The sequence below is a fragment of the Neomonachus schauinslandi genome, chromosome 1, assembly GCF_002201575.2.
Source record: "Neomonachus schauinslandi chromosome 1, ASM220157v2, whole genome shotgun sequence".
Classification (NCBI taxonomy): Eukaryota; Metazoa; Chordata; class Mammalia; order Carnivora; family Phocidae; genus Neomonachus; species Neomonachus schauinslandi.
In genome coordinates, this window is record NC_058403.1 from 168,450,081 (window position 1) to 168,462,127 (window position 12,047).

The following is a 12,047-nucleotide window of genomic DNA, read 5'->3' on the forward strand; positions in this document are numbered from 1 at the left end:
ATAAGAGACCCTTTGGTTCAACTTTACTTTATAGGTGGTCACACGAAGGCCCTGAAAAGAAGTGGGTTTGTGAAAGGAGAAGCTGAGAGCCTTGTCCACCTGTGTAAGCTGCACACACGCAGGACTACACCTACAATTCCCACATTCCTTAGCAGCACGCTTGCAGGCCTCGTTATCAGGAGGTATCTTAAAGACTCCTGAGTGTAGGCACGGTTAGCCCTTGAACATCATGGAGGTTCAGAGGCACTGACTCCCGCACCGTGAAAATCTGCATAGGGCTTGTGACTCCCCAAAAACTTAACGACAGCCTACTGCTGACAGGCATCAATAGTCAACATATTCTGTATGTTCTATGCATTACATACTGTATTCTTATAATCAAGTAAGCTGTATCAGTTACAATCAGTGTTTAGATTCAGGAGGAAACGAAGGAGTTTCAAGTGCAGTTAGGGTGTCTGGGACGGCAGGCGACCAGGAAGGCAGCCCGGTGGGGTCAGCACTGGGGCAAGGAGCGGAAGGCAGGTCCAGCGTGTGAAGGGGAGAAAAATACATTTCTGGAGTTACCATGTCTGCTGAGTTGGGGGAACTGTGTAAGCAGGTACTTATGTACAGACACAAGCATGCGCAGACATCCTTGGACCAGCTCACAGTGGGGAGACCAGCACCGGTGGTGAACGCAGTCTTCAGCTGACTGGTCGAACAGTTGCTGCGTACAGCGCTCCACGTCTGCACGGGCTCGCTGGGTGGACCGCATTCCCGGTCCGCTAAGTTAGCACAGAAAGCCCTCTCAGGCAGATTATGGCTCTGCCCCACTCCACTGTTACCAACAGTGCCTCACGCGCCCTCTGTGACGGTCAGGCTGTGCAGAGTTCGGAGGACAGTGCAGACCTGGGGTCCCAGGGCCAAGTGCTTCATAAGAAGAAGGCACCTGTGAAGTGCGCAGTGGGACAAGGGGTGACTTCAGAGCCTCTAGACGAGAGGGCAGAGCGTGTGGTAAGCGCGGGCGGGGAAGCACAAGCCCAGCAACTGCCCCGTGCCGCTGGCACCGCCGCGAACCCGAGCTCAAGTGCGGAGGGTGGGGCGAGAGCCCGTCTGGCTGGCTGGGAGGCGAGTCCAGTGCTGCTGACGCACTGTTTCCAGCCACTGAAGAGCAAGTGCCAAACCCCTCTCCACGTCTCCCTTGCTCTGATATTCTCGAACTCTGCCGTGGTGCCGGCTAACTTCGGGAGCATGCTGGGAATCGTACTGGAGAGCCTCACAGGCCGCATCCTCACGCACGGCTAAGGACTTCTGGAGCCCAGGGGACATTTTCATCTAGGTGTGCGGCCCCCCTAAGTCAGGCAGGGAAGCTGATGATACAGCACGACCAGTGCCGAAATCTCTGTCCCAGGAGCTTACCAAGGCACTCCCTTCCTCCCAGCATCCTCCCTGGAATTCCAGAATAAAAGTCCGAGCCCATTACTGCACATCTGCCTGGAAGCAGCCTGCCCGGCACGTGATGAAGCACAGATGAGGGGGATGGGTGGGGGGAGGTGGCTGCACAGGCTGCTGACCTCTCCTGGACTCCCAAGTCCTGGCTGCTAGGGACTCCCGAATTCTCACTGCCTGGGGCCGAGACCCTCCAGGACGGCTGTGTCCACACGGACATTCCCGGCTCACACCGGCTCACACCGCCCCTGCCAGCACCCCTCCCCTACAGACTTCCAGGGCCTTGCTTTTATCTGATTAGGAAACACCACTCATTCCTGCTCTCCTGTTTCTGTGTTTCTGTGCGGAGCGATTCCCTTTGGTCCCTTTACCCAGTTCCTCCGGGCAGAAAGCTGCTGCCCTCACTTTGGAAAGTGCCTGTCTGCAGACTTCATAGCACCAGGCTCTCTCTCGGGTCAAGAAAGGTGCGAGACTTGTGTCAGTTCCCCTTTTAAAAGAAGGCAGTGACTTGTAGGTAATTCAGTTCCCATTTTGATCTTTTGCCCTTGTTAACACATTGCTTTCTGACTGTGCTTGCTTCCTGTGTCTTCTTATCGAATACAGATAAACACAAGTGCTGAGGCCAGATGCCCTATGGCTTTCGAATCTTCTTCTTAGATGTTTAGTAGTGCTTTATTTGCTAAAAGAATTTATTTGCTTGGGAAATTTACCCAAGAGGTATTTTCCAACCAAAAAGAGCTCTCTCTCTTACATGGCTTTTTTGATGCAAATTGACTAGGGCTTTCAGTAAAGCATTTTCCAGGAATGCGGGCTCCTGGACTCGGCCTTCCTATCTGGGGCACTATTTTCTAAGAGCATTTCACTGGCTGACCTGATACTACTTTAGACTTGGAAAATTGTTTCTTTGCTTTTATAACCCTATACAACTAGTTTCTGAAGAGGTCAAGTGAATTAATACAAGATGGAACAAACTGGAAAATCTCTAGTGGAATAGTGTGTGAGCATGAGAGAGGGAGAGACGGAGGGATGGAGGGGGCAGGGAGAGAAGTCAAGAGAGGTCTATTTTCACTGTGAGAAAAAGTCAGCACCAGGCTTAAAGGATGATGGATCAGACATTCTAATTATCAGGGAGTTCTAACTATGCAGATGAGTCACCCTGGTGTGGAAGCCCGTCTGTCTATGGTTCTGGCGAATCTTCCCTCCCCTTTAACTTAGACACCTCTCTTCCCTCAAATAGTGGCCACTGAAGGGAGTATCATTCCCTGTTCCAGGCTCAGGGGAGGGTAATGACGTTTCTCAGATTTTACCAAGTCCGAATTAACCCCTATTTCAGATACACCCTTTGCAAGAGTTGGCTCTGCCTCTCCCCAACTCTCGTCATGTCTACAACCCCCTGGAGTATTCGACTCCAGGTGGTTGCCTAACCAGCAGTGCTGGCAGCAGCTCAGAGAACTAACACGCATTGAATGCACCGAGCTTCCGTCTCGCTGGTTTGTGCGTTAGCCAGTCAGCATCACCCAGGAGGTCCTTCTCCCTACCCCAGTGGGGCCTTTGCCAGGCCTGGCCTCTTTTGAAGGTGGCTAATTCTCCTGGGAGATAAGCCAGTCCAAGGCAGGAAAACCAGATTCAGCCTGACCAACGGCGGCACGTCCTTGACACGGAGGGTTGTGCGTGAACACAGAGGGAACCACGCTGCACGTGCGCATGTCAGGACAGCCCCAGGGTGGGTTCTGATTCAGCAACCCTGGATGGGAGTCTCAGCTGCAGCCCTTCCCAGCAGGGGGACCCTGGAGAAGCTGCTCACCCTGCCTGGGCTTCAGTTTCCCACCTGTAAAATGGTGGCAGTGCCACCTACAAATGCTGTTCTGGGGATTACACGGGACCATGCACGCCAAGCATTTATTTCAGTGCATACTGATTAAACATGACCTATTATTAGAGTTATTATCCAATCTGCCATTGTTACAGCAAAGCACAGCCCAGTCCACTCCTCCGGAAGCAGCGGCCTATCTCCCGACACTCAGGCTGTGGCGGGAGGAGGTTCTCCCCAGCCGGCCCGGTTGTCAGTTAAGCGCGCCCTCCTGGAGAAGAGAAGGGGCCAGAGTAGCTCCAGGGAGCGGGGGATGCTGAAATATGGATGAAGAATATTCCGCCTGACCACCCGGCCATTCACTCAAACACACGCCTCTGAAAATAGAACTTATTTTTCAAGGTAGAATTCCAAGATACCGAAGGGAAATCTGTATTTCATTAACAAAATAGATGCTATTTATTAAATTATAGTTTGGTCTTCTTTACTGACCTTCCTTCTTAATATTTCTGGAGTTTTTAACTTTCAAGAATAACTTAGTCTGCTTAACAGATTAAGCACTGGCTTTTCTCCTGAGCTAGACTGTCACAGAAAATTGGGCTGCTGAATCGTCACTGGGAATCCTGTATTTAATCTTTTATGTACAACTTGCCCACTGTGCAGTATTTAAATTCCTTCAGGCAAAGATACAACTAATTTACCACTTATCCAGGTTAAATATATCTGATTGTATGGCCTATCAAATCATCGTCTATGGACTAACACATTCTCATTTCAGTCAGCAGGAGAGAGAAGTCAAAGAATGTTAAATTATTTAAGAAGAGCATGTGGTACATCAATATTCGTGAAAATTTAAATGTAGTTCAGGGCTAATAAAATTTTGCTTCTCATAAAGGCTGCCACTAAAACTCTGCATGGTAGCCCCAAAAATCCAGTTGCTATGGAGAGAGGAAGCTCAGGGGTTTTTCTCCTGCCCTGAGCTGCCGGGGCTAAGTGAGGTCACTCTGTAGTCACATTTCTCTGTAAGTACAGCCCTGTCTGGGGCCTGAGTCAACGAATCTGAGGCTGCCTCTCCCATCCAAACGGCACTGTCCGTTCTGCATGGAGGTACGGGGGTGCTGGGCTCCCCCCACGCAGTGCCAGCGACAGCACCCGCTTCGGCCATGTGCACAGAACCCGGGGCAATCATGACAGCATCTCACAGACCCGGGGGCCACTCCCCATGTCACCCCAACTCCTGGTCGTGGGTAATGACTGTGAGTGGAGGACGCAGCTGAACACATGGGTCCGAGTCCCCGGTATTGAGGCCTGTTCGATGGAGAAAGAGTGAGAATGTCAACTTTGTCCTGCTCCAACATTTAAGAGCACTTAAAATGTTTAAATTTAAGAGCAAGGAAGAAGCAGGAATTTTCCATGGGAGGAACGTCTTGGCGTCAAGATGCCCATTCTGACTTTTCTTAGCAACAGCGTGCCAGCAGCCAAGGCATCTTACACAGCCGTGAAGTGCAGGACACGATGCTTGCGTCAGCTCTCTGCTGGCAGGGCTCTGGTGCCCTGCCGACCGCTGTGTGTGTCCGTCTGGCCCTGCTGGCATCCACTCCCTGCCTCCTCGAGGGCCCACCAGCCCCACCCCGGTCCCCCACATTTACCTTGGTCCCATCACCCAGTGGACACGGGAAGTGCCATTAACCCCCATTTCCGGACAGCAACCCAGGTCAGGGAAGCCCCATGACTTCCTGGGGCTACGTGGCTCGGAAGGAGCAGAGCCGAGACTCACATCCTGGATTCTCTGCCTTCGAATCCAATGCTTAGGGAGCAAGGACTTCATGGTAGGCATGAGCCTGGCCTTGGCTTTGCCGGGAATAGTGCATCTCTAATGGAAGGAGAGCGGGCACGACCAGAAGGAGAGAGAAGAGAATATACAATCTTCTATCATGTTTCGATGAAAATTAAGTGTGGCTGAACATCTGGCTGCCAAGTTCTCTGCTGCCATCTCTGGCAAGAAGTGCACCGTCTCCATGTTTTTTTTGAGATGAAAATCTATTTACCATCCCTGACACCACGGTCTGCAGGGAGTCGTTTCCCGGGCAGCTGTGAAGCTCCTCCTCTACCTCCAAGTGACCAGCCGGGGCCTCTTCTGTTTGCTTCTTCTGGGTTGTCTATGGGCAGCTGTTACTTCACGGTTCTTAATGAGTCTCCAGGATCTTAATTCATGAGCTCAGGGAGAGCTTAAAACCCCCAGTCTCTGGCCACTAGGCAAGAGGTGGTTTTCCTGAGAAACCCAAGTCCCAAAAAAGCCTGTCGTGATTTCTTTTGGGATGTGAAGTAAGCAAAAGGGTAGCTGACTTTTCCTTCCCTCTCTGACGCTGTTAGCTGCCCCCCTCTCCTTGATCCTGGAGTAATAGAGTCGGCTTCTCAAAGACATCACCAGCCTTCTCCTCCCAGAAGCGGTGGGCAGGAGGCCTGCCTCCTCAGGAGGAATGTTGAGAGGAACTCATCTCTGGGCCGTGGCTGCCTCCACAGGGTATGACCGAATGGGTCTGCCACAGACATGTGGCCTGCTCCCCCGCAGCTCTGAGCTCCCCTGGGCTTCCAGCCGAACAGCCCCAGTCTACCCTCCTGTGGCGAGTGCTCTCCAGGGAGTGGCCGGCAGGGACTCATGTGACCACTGAAAATGGTGTTGGCCAAAGGCACAGCCTTTCAGCCGGTGCATCTAACCCTTCCCTGAGCCCTCACTAAGGGCATGAAATATCTGGTTCCTCAGCAACTTTGATACTCAGAGTTAAGAATTTTCTGATGCTACATATTTTTAGGCCTTTTGACAAGAAGTTCTGGTACAATTTAAGAATGATGTGGATGAGGAAAGCACACTGAATGCTGGGTTTTTCAAAGCATCGCCAAGCAATGGGCTCTAAGCAGGCTCGGTGGGAGGCTGGGGGGTGACTTCTGGCCCTTAATCCTCACCAGGTGACTGCTCACAAGGCTCCTTTAAGTCTTCACGATTGACGATTGAGACAGAAACCTTAAAGTGCGCCAGAGTTTTCTGTGACGGTTAAGTAAGGTGATTAACAGAAAGCTTTAAAACTGGCCCCTGAAGATTTAAAGACAGGGCACAAATACTTTCGAGAGAAGCAAACAAAGTGAAGGAGAAAAAGAATGTGTGACAAGGGTAAAAACTAGAGGTCCTCTCCTCTACCCATTACAGGACTTAATGCGAATGAAGGTATTTGTAGTGTGCATGCAGACAGGTCGCTGTCCCATGAATGCTGACCAAGTATCTTCATTTGGCAATATCAACAATCGGAGGAAAAGATGGGCTAGGAGAACTTTTCAGTTAATGTGTCCTGACCCTGGAGACCTAGCCGAAAATCTGCCCTGGCAACCAACAGAATTCCTAATTAACAACAGATCTGCTCCCACCTGGCGCGGTGCCACCAGCCGCCTCCCTGTCTGCTCCCTCGCTGGGGCTATGGTGCAGTCCCTGTCACTAACCCTGATCCTGGCTTTCATCTGTTAGGGAGCATACCCAGCAGCCACATTTGGGAACTCCTGCCTTTTTTCCCTCTCGGCTGATTTTTTTTCTCTTCTCCTTCCACTAATCTATGGCGCTGTCTCTCTTTCAACACCCCTTTAAAAGTCATCTCTGGGAGCACCTGGGTGGCTCAGTCGTTAAGCGTCGGCTTTCGGCTCGGGTCATGGTCTCAGGGTCCTGGGATCGGGCCCCGCGTCAGGCTCCCTGCTCAGCAGGAAGCCTGCTTCTCCCTCTCCCACTCCCCCTGCTTGTGTCTCTCGCTGTGTCTCTCTCTGTCAAATAAATAAAATCTTTAAGAAAAAAAATAAAATAAAAGTCATCTCTGCTGTAAAACCTCATCCATTTCTCTCTACCGTCGAAGTTCTTTCTGAATGGTTCCCCACTGAGGGTAATTTTATCAAACACAGTACTAGATGTGAAAGAGCTTTACAAGCCATAGAGTGCTAAATACTTAGAGATTATTAAGAATCCCTCTCCTCAGCACTCACATCACCAGTTCAGAGGATCATTTCTTCAATCAGCATTGTTTTGTCTCCTCTGTTGGATGCTTACTACTCCAAGCACGACCCACCAGCCTGCAGCTTCAGCGTCCCCCCACCTGCTGGAAGTGCACCCTCTCAAGTCCTGACGGTGCCCCCGAATCCGAATCCAAACCCTCACCACATCTCCAGGTGAGTTCTATGTACGTTAAAATTTGAGAAGCATGGAATTCGACGTTAAGGATCTCAAAGGTACAGATGACACAGAATCTCCTGAAAGCCCTCCGGAACCTGCAGAGGCCTCCAAGCTGGTGTTCTATGGGGGTGGGGGTGGGGTGCTCAAGAATATTGCCATGTGACTGCCGGCCTGCCAGCAATAAAACTAAAAGCCTGCCTGAGTCTGCCGCATATGAATGATGCTATTTACAGGAACAGACGTCACCTGAGATTTCTTTATAGTAAAAGCTTTAAAATCACATCTGCATAAGAAACACAGACTGTCCGTTTAGGATAACTCATTATCAGGCTGAGTGCTTAAGTCCTTGGCAACTGGAAGGAGAGTCAGTGAACTATAGCCCCCTCTCCCCAGAGCGAGCTCGTGTAAATCACAGAGGCTCCCTAGACTTCACAGTTCAGGCCCCGTCGCTTTACCAATGCCCCTGAACATTTTAATGAAGTTCAGAAACCACAGGTATGAAAGGACAGCTGACCTGGGACCCCCACGGCACACGTTTGGTACCTCTGCAAAGTCCTGACCGAGAGGAGTGCTCTGGAAACCCGGGGCAGCTTCCCCTCTTCCCAGGACACGGCGGTCACGCTCCCCAACAGCAAGATTAATTTGGGACTCCAATTCCTCCATTATATGATCCCTTCCTAATGATTAGCAAAGCATCTCCCAGAAAGGCTAGACTGAGGCCAAACAAATGAGCAAATAAACCAGGCTGAATGAATTCCATCAACTGATCATTATTTAAAGTTATCTCTTAGGGACCAGGTCTTATTTAAGGAGAAAAAAGAAAAGGATCCATGACGAAGAAAAGCGGCTGAGTACGTAGAGATGGGAAATCAGGTTGTGGGGTTAGATCTAGGTTAAAAGCCCAGCCCCAGTTAGGTGGCCGTGTTCGAATGTCGTGGAGCCTCACTGTTTCCTCCTTTAAAATGGGGATGATACCACCTGTCTGGTGCTTCTGCAGTTCACTTGAGAGGACACACAAACTCTAGAGTCTAATACCTCACCTAGGCTAAGAGCTCAGTAGCCCAGGACACATTAGACGTTCTTTTTCTGCTGTGTGACCTGCTCGCTGGCTCCCGTACCGTGCTGCTCGCCCCGAGGACAGAGCTGCAGTCCCGGCCCAAGTGTGAGCCGCCTCCAGGAGCTTCCGGCTCACCTTGATCATTTCTGCCACGTAGCTCTCGGGCCCAGTGTACTCTGTGGAGTCCTTCACTTTCACCAGCACGATGAAGCACAGATAGTGCCACATGTTGTGTTCTTCCTTGATGTGCTCTTCAAAGGTGACAGTCTTGTTGTCGAACTTGTCTCTCTCCAAGCCTACAGAGAGACGGAAAAGCCCCCAGCCCCAAGTGAGCAGCCACAGAGCAGAAAAGTCTGCCAGAGAACTGTCCGCAGGGGAGGCTGCGGGTCTAGTCCCCATCTTTGTGCAGAGTTGGATTCTGGTGGCCTCCACTTCAGCTGGTAAGTTTATTTTGTCGAGGTCTGGGTGAGCCACTGTTTGAAACTAGTTTCTATGGATTCTTGGATGGAGCAGGAAAATATATGATGTATAATGGGAGCTAGATTTCTGTCAAAGAAGGGAGCACAACTATGGAAAGGGAGAAACACTGTAATGGTGAACTGGAATGAGAGGTATGGGTATGCACTCATCCTTTTTCAGATGTATATAAAAACAGACACAGAAGTGTATGGCATGTGTATGTGTACACAAATACCCACGGGTGTGTTTGTGCATGTCTATGCTAGATCTGCACCCTAATAAGCCCTGGGAGCAGGGGTACAGTGGCAGGAATGTGCACACCTGGTCCCCGGATCCTAGCTTCTAAATACCCTTCTCCACTAAAAAGAACCAGGGCTTTTTGGAAAAATGGGCGATGCCAGGGCCGGGTCAGGGAGACACAAATTAAGCTTGAACCTGGACTATCTCATGGCACTAATAAAGTAAGGAAGTACACAAAAAATTACGGTGACATGACAAAACAGAGAAACCAGCTTGAAGGGCAGGACACATCTGGGGCAATCTGAGCATCAAAACAAATAATGACATTAAAGGATTATAATCCACTGGATTAAATAAAAATACAGGAATCCATGTTGTCACAAATACAAAATTAATATGTATTAATACATATATAGTATACATACCTACATGAGAAGAGAAAGTTCTTTCTTAAAAAGCCAACTAACAAATGTAGAAATAATAAAATAATAAAATCATCAAGGGACAGCCATCCTAATAAAAGAGGCAGGCAGGAAACATCAGTGGACATTAAAGCTAGTGGATAAATGTTTAATTTGAGGAATAACGGGATATTTACATGGTTGCAAAATAGCTCCTCATAAATGTTTCCTAACTACAAAGAGAAAAAAACCCTAACCTTTAGTGGAGAAACCTGGCGATCACCACCTTAACCAAGTGACTGGAGTTAATATCACCAGTTATAAGAGGAATAGGCATCCTGTGCCTCCTGAAATGATGCACTGAGGAGAATAAACATTTCTTTGATGTTCCTACAGAAAACGCATGACCCCAATTCTACCATGAGAAAACATCAGAGAAACCCAACCTAAGGGACATTCTACACAATAACTGACCATACTCATTAAAAGTGTCAACAGAGGCTAAAGAGCCGTGACAATGGAATGCAACATGACCTGGGCTTCCACTGGCTATAAAGAGCATTACTAGGATAAAGGGTGAAATATGAATAGGGTCTGCAGACTGAGTAACAGTATGGTATCTTTGCTAATTTCCTAATCTTAGTAACTATACTGCATATTTATGAGAGAAGCTTCTTGTTTAGGAAATACATATTGAAATACTTAGGGATCAAGGGGCATCATGCCAGCGGATCTCAGACTATAAGAAAAACTGTGTGTATGAACAAGCAAATGAAGTAAGACATTAATATCTGGGGACTCTGGATGAAGAGTAGATAGAAATTCTTTGTATCATTCTTATCACTTTTCTGTAATTCTGGGATTATTTCAAAACAAAAGGCTTGAAGTGGTTTTAAGGGGGCAAAAAGCAGATTTACGTTTTTAAATGGAAAATGCTCATTTTTTGAGTAGATGTACCAGTAGGAAATTCATATATTCACAGTTACTGTATTATGAATAATCATGAAATGACCACTCAGCTGCCAGATTCCTACGTGATTAGTATCCATTTCCACATACCCCCTGTGGCTATACTGACAATGGTTTCTTGGGCACCCCATGCACCCGTCTACTACTTCTCATTGAGCGCCTACAATGTGCAGGTTCTGTGCTAGGAGGGCTACACGGACCAGCTCTCTTAGCCCCACAATAATGCAGAGAAGTACATATTATTATACCCATTTTACAGATGGAAAATCAAAGTACAGAGAGTGAAGCGACTATGCCAAGATTATGCACCTAGGAAGGAGCAGAAACTTAATCAGAACCCAGGTCTGAGTCCTGAGCCCAGGCTCTGAACACCTCCACCATACCCTCTAAGGGGAATATTCTTTCATTTAACGCCTGCTACCATCTGCAGTGGAGACATCCACAGGCTGGCACCAGATGAAAGATGTCCAGTCTAGTTACTTAGAAGGGGGCCAAGAGATGCTCAGCAGCCCCCCCAAAATGAAAAGACCCCAAGACACATTCATTTCAAATTATGTGCGATCACATGTCTGCCACAGGAACCTTCATTCCTGCAGACTCACTGGCGCCAGGAACTGCCGCTCGGGTCCCTCGGCTGCAAACACCTCCCGGCAGAAGGGAGGCAGAGGAAAGGCACCCCCAACGCCAGGGGCAGAGAGGCTTGAGGAGGCAGTGGCGCCTCGCCACAGAAAGCCTGCGGGCAGCCCGTCCGGTCCGTGGAGCCTGAGCTTCCCTGCGAAAGCTGGGCTGCCACACTCACCACAGATAAAGCATGTGGTCTTTAAAATCTCCTCCTTCTTCTGCTTCTCACTCCTCAGGTCAGCAAAGGTGTCAATGATGACCCCGAAAATCAGATTAAGGACGATGATGATGACCATGAAGAAGAACAAGAGGTCATAGATCACTCTAGCGGCAAAGAGGGGCTCCTAGAAAAGAGGCGTCTCCATCAGTGAGGTCACCCCACTGCCCTTTGGTCTGCAGAGCTCAGGGCAGAAGGAAGAGGCCGCCAATGGGCCCAACATTCGTGGCTCACCCTCACCCCACAGGTCTGCTCTGTCACAAGTTAAACTGGGCAGCAAACTTGAAAAGTCACAGCTGTGTCTCTTTTTCACACCCATTGTCCAAAGGGTCGGTTCTGCCAGCGTCGTGTGGCATGTGCGCGAGAGCAGCTCCCTGGCATCTGAGGGGTCTTGGACATGTATTCAGGTAGGCCAGACCCGGCCCGGGGGGCAACAAGCATTTCCGTGCCCTGAGCGGAGGGCGGGAGCTGCCCTGTCCCACAGGGCAGGGGTCCTCAGCCCGCTCCAGGGTGGGCAGTGGAGAGAAGGAAGCCTCAGCTAGCTAGCTCTGCACGTCTACTCCGCACTACACCAGCTCTGCTTTGTCGTGGGTTTCTGCGCAAGCTCTCTGCCTTGTGCTCTGGCCCCCCCCCCCCCC

At 49.7% G+C, this 12,047-nt stretch overlaps 1 protein-coding gene across 2 annotated transcripts in view; it reads right to left on the bottom strand.

The window, feature by feature from the left end:
- The window catches only part of ITPR1 (inositol 1,4,5-trisphosphate receptor type 1), a 307,485-nt gene that overhangs the window by 17,605 nt on the left and 277,833 nt on the right, over window positions 1-12,047 (bottom strand). For both annotated transcript variants that reach the window (XM_021695119.2, XM_021695118.2), the window contains 2 exons: window positions 11,371-11,536; window positions 8,638-8,798 (listed from right to left, as the gene is read on the bottom strand). In XM_021695119.2, coding sequence (XP_021550794.1) covers window positions 8,638-8,798; window positions 11,371-11,536 — 327 coding nt within the window. The remainder of the gene's footprint in view (window positions 1-8,637; window positions 8,799-11,370; window positions 11,537-12,047) is intronic.